The 15659-nt window shown below is 53.2% G+C and overlaps 1 protein-coding gene across 1 annotated transcript in view; it reads left to right on the plus strand.

The window, feature by feature from the left end:
- Positions 1-6121, plus strand: part of GPR107 (G protein-coupled receptor 107) — a 56559-nt gene extending 50438 nt beyond the window's left edge. The window contains exon 18 of the mRNA XM_005687302.3: positions 1275-6121. Within this exon, the coding sequence (XP_005687359.3) occupies positions 1275-1371 (97 nt within the window). The 3' untranslated portion in view covers positions 1372-6121. The remainder of the gene's footprint in view (positions 1-1274) is intronic.

Consider the following 15659-nt stretch of genomic DNA (forward strand, 5'->3'; position numbering starts at 1 on the left):
CTTCTTTTCTCACTCTGTATGAGATCGTTTCTCCACTGTATGATCCAGCTGGACAGACGCTAGCTGTGTCACGTGTGGAGCCGCTGAGTTGCCGTTTGTAGGTAACGGGACCTGGGAGTCGGGGGTGCATAGGAAGGGTCCTTGGAGAGAGTGTGCTGGGTTGGCTGGTTGAATTTTACTTCACTGATTAGGAAATTCCTCTTGGTCCACGATGGGGGACAGAGGTGCCTCATGTTTCTTAGAGTACTTCGGAGATGCTGGGCCAGGGTGTTTGTTTTTAAGACTCTTTCGTAGAACGTTCTTAGCTTCATAACACTGAACAGAATTGAACCGAGGATGCAGATATTCCCTCCGTGTGCCTCCCACCCCACACGTGCGTAGCTTCCTCCATCGGCAGCATCCACTCCACAGGGCCCGTTCCTTACAACTGATGAACCTGTGCTGACTCACCATCGTAACCCCAGCCCGTAGTTTACAGTAGGGGCCGCTCTTGGTGTTGCGCACTCTGCGGGTTTGGACAGACGTGTACCGCCGGTATAGAGGTGTACAGCGTCGCTGCAGCGCCCAGAAGTCCCCCGGGCTCCGCCGACCAGGGGGAGCTCGTGTCCGCTCGGTGTTCCCTGCGGTGGAGCCGTGAACATGGAGAGCCTCAGGCTCTGTCTGGCTCCCACTTTGTGAGGCAGGAGGCTGTCCTCTCTGGACCCCACCTCCTCAAGGGATGTCGTGATTCACTCCCGGTCTCTGTAACGATCAAAGAGTCTTTGGGCCCAGAAGGTTCCTCAAAACCCGTGGTTCTGTCCCAGGTCTCAGAGGTGAGCCACTGTGGCTGTTTAGTATAAAGTGTCTACAGCTGATTAGCTTTTTTTTTCCCCCCAGAATGTTAGTTATGACACAGATAATGATGTCATAATTGTGACTAGTTTTATATATATATATATAAAACATAGAACTTTGTGACAGGAAGAGAGAGAGATTAACGTTGGTTGTGCTAACAGCTGACACGCCGTGACTCAGCACGGCGGAGCACCTGGCTGCCCGTCCTGACAGTTCTGGGAAGTCAGGATGTGTGTATCCTGCAGCACAAGGGGGAGGGTCACGTGACCAGGCGCGCTCACACGGCTCAGCTCGAGTCGAGCAGGCCAGGATTTGAACTCGGGTCTGTCCTACTTCAGAGCCAACACCCCGTAGCCCTGGGTGGCGCTGGCCTGCAGTGAGCGCAGCCTTTTACTCAAAGACTGAGGTTTCCCTTGTTGGTGTTTTTTTCCCTCACTCAGAGTGACGACGTCAGGGGTGATGGAGAATATGAAGAAAGTCAAGAAGGTGACCAACGGCTCGGTGGAGCCGCAGGGCGACTGGGAAGGCAGCGCGTGACGGAGCGGCTCGGAGGGGCGAGGGCAGAGACTTCTAATCTATTCGCAGTCCGGTTGGTCAGCGGAAGCGTCGGCCCCTCGCGACGGCGACACCGCAGAGCTCACGGCTGGAGCCAAGCGCCACGGAGGCCCAACTTCTCACTCTTTTCTGGACACCTGGTGCGCGCTGGTGACAGGCAGCTCGCATTCTCCTTCAGGTGGGAGTGGCGGGGAGGGAGTGTAAGAGGAGGCAGGGAAAGGAAGCCTTTGTTTTTAATTTCTATTTCCGCTTTTTAATTGGGGAGCTCTTCAGGGAGATGCAGTTGTGACCCAGTGTGTAGCAGGGAGTGCTGGCAGATGGGGGACCCCGCCGGCCCAGGAAGGGTCTTCAGGCGGTGAGCTGCTGTCGAGAGGGGGCTCAGGGACTCACAGAGAAGGCCGGGGTGGGGGCGGGGGGCAAGTGTCACTGCATCTTCAGGGAGGAAACAGATGAGGTTATTTTACAAAGAAAACCGAGACTCAGTGTAGCATGAGGAGCCTGCCCCGGGGTTCCTGGCCCTGAGTGTCACCCCAGACCTTCGTCCTGCATTCTGAAAGTGACCAGGGGCAGCGGTTGTCTGAGGGCCGTGGTGTCACCGTCCATCAGGGTCCTGCTCGTGGCAAATGGTTTCCTGCCTGATGGATGGACAGAACTATGTTCTTAAGCTCGAAAAGCCGCCTCTGCTGGGATTTCCCTGGCTTCCCCAACGGCTCAGGGCAGCGCCATCTCTGGTGGCCCTGTCCGCTCCTCTCTCAGCTGCCCCTGCCCTGTGTGATTAGAAGCAGAGGAATGGGAAGGACTTTCCTTCAGGAGCAGCTTGGGGCAGGAGGGGTCCTGTTAAAGCAAACCCTTCAGTCCAAGCAAGCTTTCCCTGTGAGCCGGGCAGGACTCGTGAATGGAGGAGCGGCGCGGACCTCGTCCCTGTGTTCCAGGAGCACGCGTGTGAAGAAGGGTGTGATGAGTGGTTCTACTCTCGGGGTCTGGGGATGGGGAACCCCTTTCAGGAATCTCAGTGAGGTTCTCTTCCAAACTTGCAGAGCGTGGAGCTGACCATGGGTGGGGATGGCACTGCCGCTCCGTTGGGAGCTGAGGTCTTTGGATAATGGGGCGAGCCCAGAAGGTCTGCCGTGACCTGGGGCGTAGCAGGGCTTGCCGGTCACCTCCTGCTAAGGCTCTGGCTGCCGGGGCCCAAGACGGGGACTGAGACACCGTGTCGGGCACATGGGGTGCTGGCCATGCAGGTGGCTCCCAGCGCCCGCGTGTGTCAGAAGCCTGAGCCCTCCCTCACCTCCTGAGTGCCAGACGGTGACGGCGGCTGGGGGTGCTTCTTGGACCACTGGCCTGGAGGGGCCGATGAGAAGCCACAAGATTTAGGGGTGCCGCTCAGCATCCCTGGTTTAGGAACCTGAAGAGTCTCTACTGAGAAAACAGTGGTTTTCCCTTCCCTGTGCCCCTGACTGTTCCCAGCTGACCATGAGGACGCACGCGTCCCTTGTGCGCTCTTTGATATCCCCCCGTGCTCTCCCGGCACGACCTCCACGGGGCTCGGTCCCAGCCCGGTGTGGAGAGGAGCGAGCAGGCTGGCCTGACCCTGCCCTTCGCCTTTCCACAGATATTTTCGGGGAGGTTCGTGTGTTCGCCTGTCTTCAGGAGCCAGGAAATATGCCCTGAGTATTAGCTAAGGGACTTTCTTTTTGAGTTAACTCGGAGCCATGCAACAGGAGAAGGAAGCGGCCCGGAGAACGGGGGCATTTTTCCAGACTCCTGTCTTCCTGTGTGTAGACGCCATCCCCACACCTCAGGAACGTGTCTCCTGCCGCGGCCCAAACCCCCTCCGGTGCTCCCCTCCGAAGGACTCGTTTGCTGTTTGTCCTGCGAGTCGCTGTCCTTGACAAGGCTGTAGACTTCTTGGCAGGAACCAGAGGTTTGAGGGACACCCCCACCTCTCCCCAGCCCCCACCCCTGCCGCCCTGAAGGTCTCCATGGAGGTGTCTTCAGTTCCTGGCCTGGAGACAGGGACGGCAGTACGTGCAGATGAGGGCGCACGTGTGGGCAGGCCCTGGCCCGCCGCAGCCACAGGAGGGCAGGAGCCCCCCAGGCTGGACCATCTTCAAACCCCCGTGTCCCCCGCTCTGGGCGCCTCTAGGCTCACGGAAGGGCTGAGTTGGCTGCAGTGGTACGGTCCTGACCCTTCAGGAGCAGGACGGTACAGGTGAGAGAAGGTAGTGGATCCGAAGTGAAAGTCAGGCCGAAGCCTTCCTAACAAGTGGGTCGTCTGCCCGCCTCCTGTGTTGTAACTGGCAAGAAGGTTTGAAGTCAGGCCGATGAGGAAGGAAAATCAAAGCCCCAGTCCAAGACCAGGCGGTGGTAGTGCCCGCGTTTCCAAAATTACTTAAGCTCTTCATCCTTTTCCATAAACCTGTGGTTGTCCCTCTGTCGCTTGGATGGCTATGAGCAGCGCTCAGCCCTCACCCTAGAGTGAGGATGCGGGGTTGGGGTCCAAAGCCAGGCCTTCTCCCCAGCAGACAGCCGCTCGCTGTGGCCTGACGGTCAGAGCCTGCGCGGCTCGTGCTGAGCGCTGTCGGGGTGGTTAAACCCTCCCTCTTAGTGTTGGAGGATCGGGCAGAGAGGATTGTGCATGTCAGGAGTGATCAGTGGTATTTATAGCTTCGCTTTCTGCCCCTGCTCCCCGAATCTGCCTGTGAGAGACACCCTTGCCTCCTCTGAGAAACCGGCCGTGGACCAGAAGTGCCACTGGCTGCCAGATTTTAGGAGGTAAAAGGGTCTGTTTTCCTTTAATAAAGTGTGTATTTTGCTAGAAAATCACTTTTTGGACAGTAAGAACAATCACTGATCTCTCCCTTTTTTAGTTTTTGAAATCGTTGATCTCTTAATCCTGACTCTTAACAGTGGCCAGAGACTCCATTAGCCCATTTCTCCGTCGCTCGGTGCTGTAACGTTTTAGCAGCGCCGCGTCCGCTGAACACACCTGGGGGCGCGTTCTCTTGTAAGGAGAAGCTTGCTCTAGTGTAAAAGATGGTTTCTCAGATCATAGCCTGAGCCCAGTTTTCTTTCCAGAAACCACTCTAGAGTAAAATTTACAGGGTTCCCCCCCCCCGCCCCCGCCCCTTGGACATATCCAGCCAGCGAAGGCGGCACCCAGTCTCTTCATGATGCAACTCCGTGGGGCTGTCAGGGCAAGGGGTCTGCTCCCTCGCTGTGACCTCCCCACGACCCACATCCCTCCGCCTCTCCGCTCGCTCTCCCCTCCTTTTGGCCCAGGCCCGCCAGGCCCACGTGGGCTCAGCCTGGCAGCACAGGCTGAAGCCCTTGGTGCATTGCATCATTCTCTGCCGTTTGTGAGAAGGATGTATTTTCCAAGCTCGGGAGAATTTTATCCCGAGCACATATGATCGCTTTCGACCGTGTGTGACGTTCTGCCCCCACATGGAAATGGATGTCTTGTTTTAGTCCTCACCGACCAAGGAGTGGTGTCACAGATGCTGGTTTCCACTGTGAGTGGCTCTAGCCGTCTCCTGGGGCCTGAGACAGGCTACCCCACACACCCTGCAGAGCACTGGGGCCGTTGGTGCTTCCTGCTGCCCAGCAGCTGAACTTCAGAGGAGCCGGGTCGTCGCCTACCCGTCTTCCTGCCCCACACTCCACACCTCACCCTTGCTTCCCTGACCCACCCCAACCTTGAGCAGATTCGGAATTGGCTGAGTCCAGGGTGCTGTGGCCTGCGGGTTTTTCTTCTTCTTAAGAATTCAGTAAATTAATGGTTTTCCCACTGAAGAAGTTAAATTAGATTTTGTCTTGATACCTCTTGGTATATCAGAAACAAACCACACCAGACTTTCTAGAAGATCTGCTCCTTTACTCCGCTTTTTTCCCGGTGTTTTCAGGCAGGAGGTCTTAAGAGCTTCACCTGAGTTGATGCTAGTCCTTGTCACCTCCACCTGGAATGCAGTTATTGATTGGCAAGCTGGACACTCTCCAGCTTCCCCCGGGGCCTCTCCTCTCACCTGGCGATGCACCCGCCCACTCTGCACGGTGTGTGCCTGACAGATAGTGTTTCTGGGACATGGACACGCACCTCCCCTGCGGGGCTGTGTGAAGAACGAAGCCAGGGGAGGGACAGGGAGGTGCCGGAGCCAAGATTCGCTTGTCACACCAGGGACCTTTGGGCTTCCGGCTGTTTGGGAGGGGGGTCCCTGATTAAGTCAGTAAAGGTCAAGGTCAGACAGAGAACTTAGCTCACTCCCAAGACAGCAAGCTTGTCTCGAGGCAGGGTCTGAGGTTTGGTGGTGGGCAGGCATGTCAGTCAGGGAGCCAGCTGTCAGCCTTCTTAGTATTTAAGACACTCATTACAAAAGGATCCAAAAATCCTGTCTGCACAAGGGGGTTTCTTGACGCCTTAAGCAGCTTCTGCAGATCGTAAAATTGGATTTACCTGGTCATGTGACCTCAAAAGAACTCAGACACATCCAATCCAGAAAATAAGTTTCATTTGGGGGAGAAAATGTCTGTAAATATTCTTTGCTTTCCAGGTTAGTTTGGGATGCAGAGGGAGTTGTCAGTATTTTTTTTTTCTTTTTTAAACGCTGATGATTATTGAAGAGTATTTATGTAAACATATAACAGGTGGGGGTTCCGATCAGGGTGATGTAGAGGGTGGATTCTCTTGCTGTGATGCAGACATGTAAAATAAAGATTCTATGGCGGAAATGTATGTTTGTGATCCGAGCAAGTCGCCAACTCCTGACTGCTGTCTCTCCACTTCCCTCTTATCATTTTTTTCTTTGTGATTTTTTGTTCATTAAATTAGTGAATGCCTCCCACTCACTCCTGCTGACAATAGTGACACCTACTAGAGAAGTTACCGTGTCTTAGCAGATCTGTGCAGCTGCTACCGAAACACAGACATGGCTGCAACTCCAGAGGCCGTGTCTTAGAACAGACGGAAGAGCAGCTGTAATTGACGAGGGTCTTGCCTGCACAGGGGTCGGGGTGCCTTCTGAGCCAGGTCCTGCGCACTGCTGCGCCTGGACGGGCTCTGACGGCAGAGACCTGGGGCAAAGCCCACACCTCGACAGGCGTAGGTCTGCCCCCTTTCGAGGCTGGTTATCCCACGTCAGAATCCAAACAATCCAGACTGCCCTGGTGGTCCAGTGGTTAAGAATCCGCCTGCCAGTGGCAGGGGACACAGGTTCCATCCCTAGTCTGGGAAGATTCCGCATGCCTTGGGTGACTAAGCCCAGGGGCCATAAGTACTGAGCCTGCACTCTGGAGCCCTCAAGCTGCAATTACTGAAGCCTGCACACCTAGAGCCGGCGCTCGGCAGCAAGAGAAGCCACTGCATTGAGAAGCCCTGTACAGCAATGAAGAGTAGCCTCCACTTGCCACAGCTAGAAAAAGCTCGCACACAGCAGTAATGACCCAGTACAGCCCCAAATAAAAAAACTTTTTTTAAAAAGAAAAATCAGAGGAAGTCATCTAATCCCAAACTCCTTATTTTACTAGAAATGTTTTAAATGGAGGTTTAACTTACAGTAAAATTTACCTTTCAGACATACAGTTGGAAGAGTTCTAACGTGTGTAAAAACAGCTCCAGCCTCTCCTTTAACTGAGATGGAACATTTCCATGACCCCATAAAGTCCCCTGTGCCCCTTCTCGGTCCACACCACCCCCTCTGCACAGCTGCCACAGACGCTGCTCTGATGTCTACGCCATTGTCTGGTCTATTCTGGAAGGTCGCGTGCGTGGGATCCCGCTTCGGTGTATGGCTTCCTCCATGCAGGAGACGTCTATGACTTGTCCATTCAGATCCCTGGCTGTAAAGCTGCAAAAATGGGGGCCTGGACATGGTTGTGTCCACCCTCCACCTCACCCACCTGCTGAGTGTCGGAGCCGAGAGGAGAACCTGGGTCTCCTGACTCCAGCCTTGGGGTGATGGAGGTAGAGTCACGGGCCTCAGGCACTGCTGCTGTGCTGACAGGAACGTTTGAATGACCCTCTGTTCACTGTCTCACAGAAGCTCAGAATGAAGGCCTCGGGTCCTTGTCCTCTGGCCCAGATTTTCCAGTTACCAGCCATGCCTCACCCGCAGCCCCTTCCTGACTCTGCCCAGGCCTTGGGTTATTAGGGGTATCTGTGGAATGAAGCCTGAGGAGAGGGGACGGGGCGTTCTGAGAGTGGACGGCTCAGGAGTCAGGTGAGGCTGTCGAGAGCGCGAGGTGCTGAGGCAGGAAGGGGACAGCTGCGGGAAGGTGCAGGAAGGACCCGGGGACTGTTTCACCCGGTGCATCTCAGACCCGAGCAAGCGTGAGTCCCCCGGAGGGCCCGGGGCTTGTGATTCAGTAAGTCTCCAGGCCTGAGAGGCTGCATTGCTAACAAGCTCCCAGGCAATGCCGCCTCAGCTGTGCCAGGTCACACCTCGCGAGCCCAGCTCCCTGGTTGAGACCTGCCCCAGGAGTTCACGGGGTGTGTTGAGTGCCCACCCATGCAGACTTCTGGACCCACAGCAGTGAGCTGGCATCCTCTCGGCCCACCTGGCAGGGTTGCAGTGGTAATCGGGTGAGGAGGGTACAGGCAGGGGCTGGGGTGCCAGCTGAACCACTCCCCTCCATTGGAACAAGGAGGCTTCCTCCTCCCTGGTTAGAATCACAGGCATCTGAGTCGACTACACATGAGCTTCACGGGCTGCAGAAGACACTACCTGGACCCTCTATCTCAGGGTGCCACTCAGGGCCAGGAAGGCCCGTGCCGGTGAGTCTGAGCTGCCTTCTGGTTTCTCTAATGAGCTGGTCAAACGGCTGACCCAGATCTGCTGGCCAAGAGCAGCCCACCGCCCCTAGGAGCCCGTGGAGTCCTTCTGCTGCCCACGTGGGCTGCTTCCCTGTGGCAGCCGCCGCCTCTGGATGCCCTGCCCTTCCCCGGAATCCGTCAGGTCAGCAGGTGGAGAGCTGCACAGTCCCTCAGGCTGTGCAACAACGTGGCTGCTAAGCAGGGTGAGAAAGCGCTGACTTCCCGCAGACCCGCAGACCCGAGCCGTCCCCGGCTCGAGCTGCGTACCCAGCGGGCACTGCTGAACATCCATCCAACCCTCATGCTGGTCTGACCTTGCAGATGGGGAGCAGCTGCCTGCGCGGTTTGGGGGCTGGATTTTATGGGGTCGTGCCCCTCGCAGGAACCGCACCCTACACCAGTCCTTCCCAGTTGCCAGGGATGCTGACCTTCATAAAAACAGAGGGAACTGCTCGTGAGAACGTGCAGAGCTGAGCTTGAATCTCTGCATCAGTCGTCCTCGATCATGCGTGCAGCAGGCGTCTCGTTCAGGCCTTGGGCTCTAGTCTTCCCGGCTCGATCAGGGGCTGAAAGCACCTAATACCCTGGTGTTTGCAGAACTAGAATATAAGCAGTCTGGCTCCCACTGCCTGATGAGAGAGCAGTGGCGGGGACGGGGTGCGTGGGACAGAGTTGAGCACATCACCGTTGCCCTTACTTCCTCCCCTCTTCCCTCCCGCCCTTTCCAGTTTAATTGACCCCTTCCCACCAGCAGTACAGCTTGTTCAAGTTTTTCCCCAAACACTTGGGGAAATAAACTAAAAACTAAGTCTCCCCAGGCTAAGCAGCCCCCACCCCCCACTTACAGGGCAAGCTTCTTAGGTCTTCTTCTTTCCCACCCAGGCACAGTGTTCAAGAAGCTGCCGGCCAATACAGGAGGCGCGGGTTTGATCCCTGGGTCAGGAAGATGCCCTGGAGAAGGAAATGGCTACCCATCCCCGTATTCTTGCCTGGAAAATGCCATGGACAGGGGAGCCTGGTGGGCTACAGTCCGTGGGGTCACAAATGAATCAGATGCAACTGAGCTTGTGCACACACGCACGCATGCACGCCCACCTCAGTGCACTCTGGGTTCCATTGCCCGAAGTCTCCTGCAGTCTTTGAGGCTGGGTTACTACCTGCTGTGACTTCAGCAGCTTCCAGCACCGTGGGACCCTCCCCCGGGAGGCTTCACCCCCAGCTGTCTTCTCCAGCTGCCTGGCCACAGCTGGCTTCCTGCGTCCATCCGTTTGGTGCTGGCTTCTCTGCCACTGCCCAGCTGTCTTCCCGCTCTCTGACACCCGGGATTTTATTTCCAGCCTAGAGCTGCCCTGAGCTACTAATGGCTTATTCAGCTGCTCTGGAACTGGTGGCTTTTTTTTGTTTGTTTCTCACTTGCCTCATGGCTTATGGAACTTTTTTGTTCCCCGACAGGGATTGAACCCAGGTACTTGGCATAAAGAGTGCTAAGTCCTAGCCACTAGACTGCCAGGAATTAATTCCCTTCCTTCCGCTTGTTTTAAAGGCACTTCAAAGCCACACTTTCAAAATGAAACTACCAAGACGCCACCTACCCCTAATCCTGGTAAATGTGATCCAGGCCAAAAACTTAGGGCCTTACCCTTTTTTGTTGTTGTTCATTTAAAAAACATTTTATCAGCATATAGTTGATTTACAATGTTGTATTCATTTCAGGTGTACAGCAACGTGAATCAGTTATACATACACACATATCCAGTCTTTTTTAGATTCTTTTCCCATAGAAGCCATTATAGATTACTGAGTAGTATTCCCTGTTACCTACAATGGCACCCCACTCCAGTGCTCTTGCCTGGAAAATCCCATGGACGGAGGAGTCTGGTAGGCTGCAGTCCATGGGGTCGCAAAGAGTCAGACTCGACTGAGCGACTTCATTTATGGACCTTATCCTTGACAATTCCTTTCCTCCCACCCCATCCCAGTCCTGTGGCTCAAGCCCACCCATTTCTCTTTCCCCACTTTGCCAGGCCAGCCCCACACACCTGTCACCTGGATTACAACATCAGCTGCTGCCTTGCGGCTGGTGGCCTGGCCTCCAGTCTTGCCCCACCCGCAGGCTTTGCCACGATGACTGCCTGCTGTGTAAAGCATGGAGATGAAAAGCAAGCAAGGACGATGCAGGGTCAATATGCAAAGGTCAACTCTTTCTATACACTTGGAATGAACAGTCCATACAATGAAAGTAAAACATTTCCACTTACAATAGCGTCAAAAAGAATAAAACAGACAAATTTAACAGACGTGTAAAATTTCTACTCTGAAAGCATTGAAAGGAATTAGTGAAAGTCACTCGGTCATGGCTGACTCTTTGTGACCCCGTGGACTATACAGTCTGTGTAATTCTCTGGGCCAGAATACTGGAGTGGGTAGCCGTTCTCTTCCCCAGGGGATCTTCCCAACCCAGGGACTGAACCCAGGTCTCCCACATTGCAGGTGGATTCTTTACCAGCTGAGCCACCAGGGAAGCTCTGAAAGAAATTAGACGATGTAAAAAGAATCCCTTGGACAGCAAGGTGATCCAACCAATCCATCCTAAAGCAAATCAGTCCTGCATATTCATTGGAAGGACTGATGCTGAAGCTGAAACTCCAATACTTTGGCCACCTGATGTGAAGAACTGACTCATTGGAAAAGACCCTGATGCTGGGAAAGATTGAAGGCGGGAGGACAAGGGGATGACAGAGAGGATGAGATGGTTGGAAGGCATCACCGACTTGATGGACAGGAGTTTGAGCAAGCTCCGGGAGTTGGTGATGGACAGGGAAGCCTGGCGTGCCGCAGTCTATGGAGTCGCAGAGAGTCGGACATGACTGAGCGACTGAGCTGAACTGAAATAAATAGAAAGCAATCTCATACTCATGGATCAGGAAACAGTATTGTTAAAGAGGACAATACTCCCCAAATTGATCTTAGAATTCAGTGTACTCCCTACCCAAATCCCAGGAGCTTTCTTTGCAGAAGTTCACAATTTGTTCTTCAAATTCATCTGCAAATTTGAGGAATTCATGGTAGCAGAATCTGCCTGCAATGCAGGAGACCGGAGTTCAATCCCTGGGTTAGAAGATACCCTGGAGAAGGGAATGGCTACCCACTCCAGTATTCTTGCTTGGAGAATTCCATGGACAGGGAGGCCTGGCAGGTTATAGTCCAAGGGGTCACAAAGAATGGGACACAACTGAGTGACTAACACTTTCGTAGTAGCCAGAACAATCTTGAAAAAAAAACAAAGCTGATGGACTCCCATTTCTCAGTTTCAAAGCATACACAAAGCTGTCATGATCAAGAGAATGTGGGTGGTATTGATATAAGCATGAATGTATAGCTCAATAATATAAAATAGGAAGTCCTGAAATAAACCCAAGCATTTATGACAAGGGTGCCAAAACCATTCAATTCAATCTGAAAAGGATCTTTTTCCCTCCCCAAGCAATGGTGCTAAGGAAAACTGGACATTCACATGTAGAAAGTAAATTTGTAACCTTACCTCACACCATATACCCAAATTACCTCAATGGATCATGCATTTGAAGCTATAAAACTCTTACAAGAGAACATGGGGTAAATCTTTATGATCTTGTATTAGGCAATTGTTCCTTACATATGACACCAAAGACAAGCAATAAAGAAAAGGTAAACTGGAGTTGATGCAAATTAAAACTTATGTGCTTCAAAGGGCATCATCAAGAAACTGAAAAGATAGCCTGAATATTTGCAAATCATATATCTGAGAATGGTCTTGTTTCCAGGATGTATGAAGAATTCATATGACTCAATAAAAAGGTAACCCATTTTTTAAATATGCAAAAGATCTGAATAGGCATTTGGCTTCACATAATAATTTCAACGTTCATTTATGACATGTCTCAGAATTTCATTCCTTTTTAAGGCTGGGTAATATTCCATGTTATATACATACTCACACATACCATATTTTGTTTATCCATTCATCCAAGATTGCCGGGAGAAATATCAATAACCTCAGATATGCAGATGACACCACCATTATGGCAGAAAGTGAAGAGGAACTAAAGAGCCTCTTGATGAAAGTGAAAGAGGAGAGTGAAAAAGTTGGCTTAAAGCTCAACATTCAGAAAATGAAGACCACGGCATCCGGTCCCATCACTTCATGACAAATAGATGGGGAAACAATGGAAACAGTGGCTGACTTTATTTCTCTGGGCTCCAAAATCACTGCAGATGGTGATTGTAGCCATGAAATTAAAAGATGCTTACTCCTTGGAAGGAAAGTTATAACCAACCTAGACAGCATATTGAAAAGCTGAGACATTACTTTGTCAACAAAGGTCCGTCTAGTCAAGGCTATGGTTTTTCCAGTGGTCATGTATGGATGTGAAAGTTGGACTGTGAGGAAAGCTGAGCACCAAAGAATCGATGCTTGTGAACTGTGGTGTTGGAGAAGACTCTTGAGAGTCCCTTGGACAGCAAGATGCAACCAGTCCATCCTAAAGGAGATCAGTCCTGGGTGTTCATTGGAAGGACTGATGCTGAAGCTGAAGCTGAAACTCCAACACTTTGGCCACCTGATGCGAAGAGCTGACTCATTTGAAAAGACCCTGATGCTGGGAAAGATTGAAAGCAAGAGGAGAAGGGGACGACAGAGGATGAGATAGTTGGATGGCATCACTGACTCAATGGACATGAGTTTGAGTAAACTTTGGGAGTTGGTGATGGACAGGGAGGCCTAGAGTATTGCAGTCCATGGGGTCACAAAGAGTCGGACATGACTGAGCAACTGAACTGAACATAATCAGACTGCACCCACATCTGTGTATTGGATCACATCAGTGTATCGATAATTACAGCACCAAGGAGCGATGTGAGGGACTTTGCCTGCTGCCTCTCACACTTTTATCTCCTCTTCTCTATCCCATACTGGAACCCCAGGTTTCTCAGACTTGTGGTGTGGGTGAGACTGACCCCATACTCCCAGCTCTAGGCTTGAAGCTCTCAACTGGTTTAGACTGATCAGCACATCTCTTGTCTCCCCACCCCACCACATAGATTGGTTGGCAGGGGAGGAAGTAGGTCACTTTCAGCAGGATGCAAACACCAAGTGGGCCGCCTAAACTGCCACCTGCAGCAGGTTCGAGAACCTTCCAGCAATGGTCCCAGTGCTGAGGATGCAGAGCCAGAAATGGAGAGGGGAAACCCAGATCCTCTCCGAGCCTGTACACCTGGATCAAGCCTTGCCTGAAGGCAGATCCTGCTGGATTCCTGAGTTACATGGGTCAATAAAGTTCCCTTTATGCTTTAGCCCATTTCGTTGTTGTTCAGTCAGTCATGTCTGGCTCTTTGCGACCCCATGAACCAAAGCATGCCAGGCTTCCCTGTCCTTCACCATCTCCCAGAGCTTGTTCAAACTCATGTCCATTGAGTTGGTGATGCCATCCTACCATCTCATCCTCTGTCGCCCCCTTCTCCCTTTGCCCTCCGTCTTTCCCAGCATCAGGGTCTTTTCCAGTGAGTCGACCCTGCATCAGGTGGCCAAAGTATTGGAGTTTCAGGTTCAGCATCAGCCCTTCCGATGAATATTCAAGGTTGATTTCCTTTAGGATTGACTGGTTTGATCTTTAAAACTGATTTCCTTGGTTTTGAGATGAAGCTCGTTTACCCCTTCTGGAATTCGCATGCAGGCTATTTTGCCCACCCTGCATATCGGTGGCCCTCAGTAGTGGGACTCCTACCTTAGCCTGGTCCAGGCCTCATCAAACCCATTAGCAGGTGGCCTCATGGATTTTCAATCGTCTTACCTCCCAGTGACGAGTCTCTCCAGGCCTCTATGAGCCACTCTTAGCACAGAGCATCCAGAGGCCGTGCCAGGTGATTCGGACAGAATTATTAACAAGGCTTTATTTACTCTTCCAGAGCGGCATGCCGGGAAACCCAGCCACGCAGCAGACCAGCGAGAACCTAGGGCCACACGGGCAGTCAGGGGCCAAGTCCTTACAGGGCCTCCCGTGCCACCCCTTAGACTGTGCTGACTTCCACGGTCTTCCAGGCTAAGGGCCAAACCTCACCCTTGGAGACAAGTCACCCCCAAGCCGGCAGCCCATTTGGAAGGAGCTGAAAGTGACACCTCCCTTTCCCTCTGGTTTGCTGCCTTCAGTGTCCCCAGGCCCCAGGCTCCAGGGGCGCTCTGACGCTGGCAGGGCCCTGCCGTCAGCTGGGTGTTGGCAGGTGTCCTTCAAGTAGAGAGAATGGGCAGAGGACCACAAGCAGCAGCAGCTGCTGGGCTAGGCAGGAGGTGAGAGAAGCCACTTCCATGGACCCGTGGGTCTTTTCTGCCCTCCCGCCCCCAGCCTGGGAGCCAGCCAGCTGCCAGCGATGTGGTGCTTGGGTGGGTGTGTTGCTGGATGCGGTCTCGGAGTGGAGGTGGGGGGAGGAGGGATGTCCCTACCCCATATTTAACCCACTGGGGCTTGGCAGGGGCGGGCTGGATGTCAGCCCTAGAAGCAGCTGGGAGTCAGGGGGAGCAGAGGCCATTCTCTTATAAACGAAGGTGCAGAGAGATGTGGGCTGGGGAGCCAGAAAAGACAGTTCTAGAGCTCTACCTCCAAGCTCTCGGCCCTGTGCCCCCGCCTCCCAGAGTGGCTGGTCCCACATCCTAATATATGGCATTCTGCCTCTCTGTTCCCAGAATCCAAAGACCTCCTATGACCCCCACCTGCCCCGCCCAGTGGGTTGGGCTTCGAAGGGCAGGCAAGGACCCCGTGCTGGGCATAGGGCCCTGGGTCAGGCATCTTCGGCCAGCGGTCAGTGAGGGGACGTGGCTGGGGGAGAGGGCGCATGGTCTGCACCTTGACGTGTTAGTGATGGCCCAGCGGCCGCGGAGACTGAGGGCTTTCAAGGTGCACAGCTGATGAGCGCCCGCTGCTTGCTGGACCCCAAGAGGTGATGTCAGGCAGCCTCCCCAAAACGTCAGAGGCCAAGCAGATGCAGCCCTCCTGGCCCCCCAGAGGTTTTGGAGGAAGAGGCTTTGCAGAGGTGGCGGTGCTCCCTTATTCATGCCTCAATGCGTGCGTGCATGCCAAGTCGCTTTGGTCGTGTTGGACTCTTTGTGACCCCATGGACTGTAGCCCACCAGACTCCTCTGTCCATGGGATTTTCCAAGCAAGAATACTGGAGTGGATTGCCATTCCCTTCTCCAGAGGATCTTCTCAACCCAGGGGTCGAACCGGGGTCTCCTGCATTGCAGGCAGATTCTTTACCATTTGAGCTACAGGGATGACCTACCATGCCTTAGTAGGTAGTCTCAAATCATGTGGATGCCCTGCCTTCTGCCAGCACTGGTGGGCCCTAAAGCCAAACAGTTACAGAAGATGGGTCTCAGCAGAGCACACATGTCTTTGTACTCAGATTTCAGGATTTTTAAAATTTTTATTCA

This window comes from Capra hircus, chromosome 11 (genome assembly GCF_001704415.2).
Source record: "Capra hircus breed San Clemente chromosome 11, ASM170441v1, whole genome shotgun sequence".
Lineage (NCBI taxonomy): Eukaryota > Metazoa > Chordata > Mammalia > Artiodactyla > Bovidae > Capra > Capra hircus.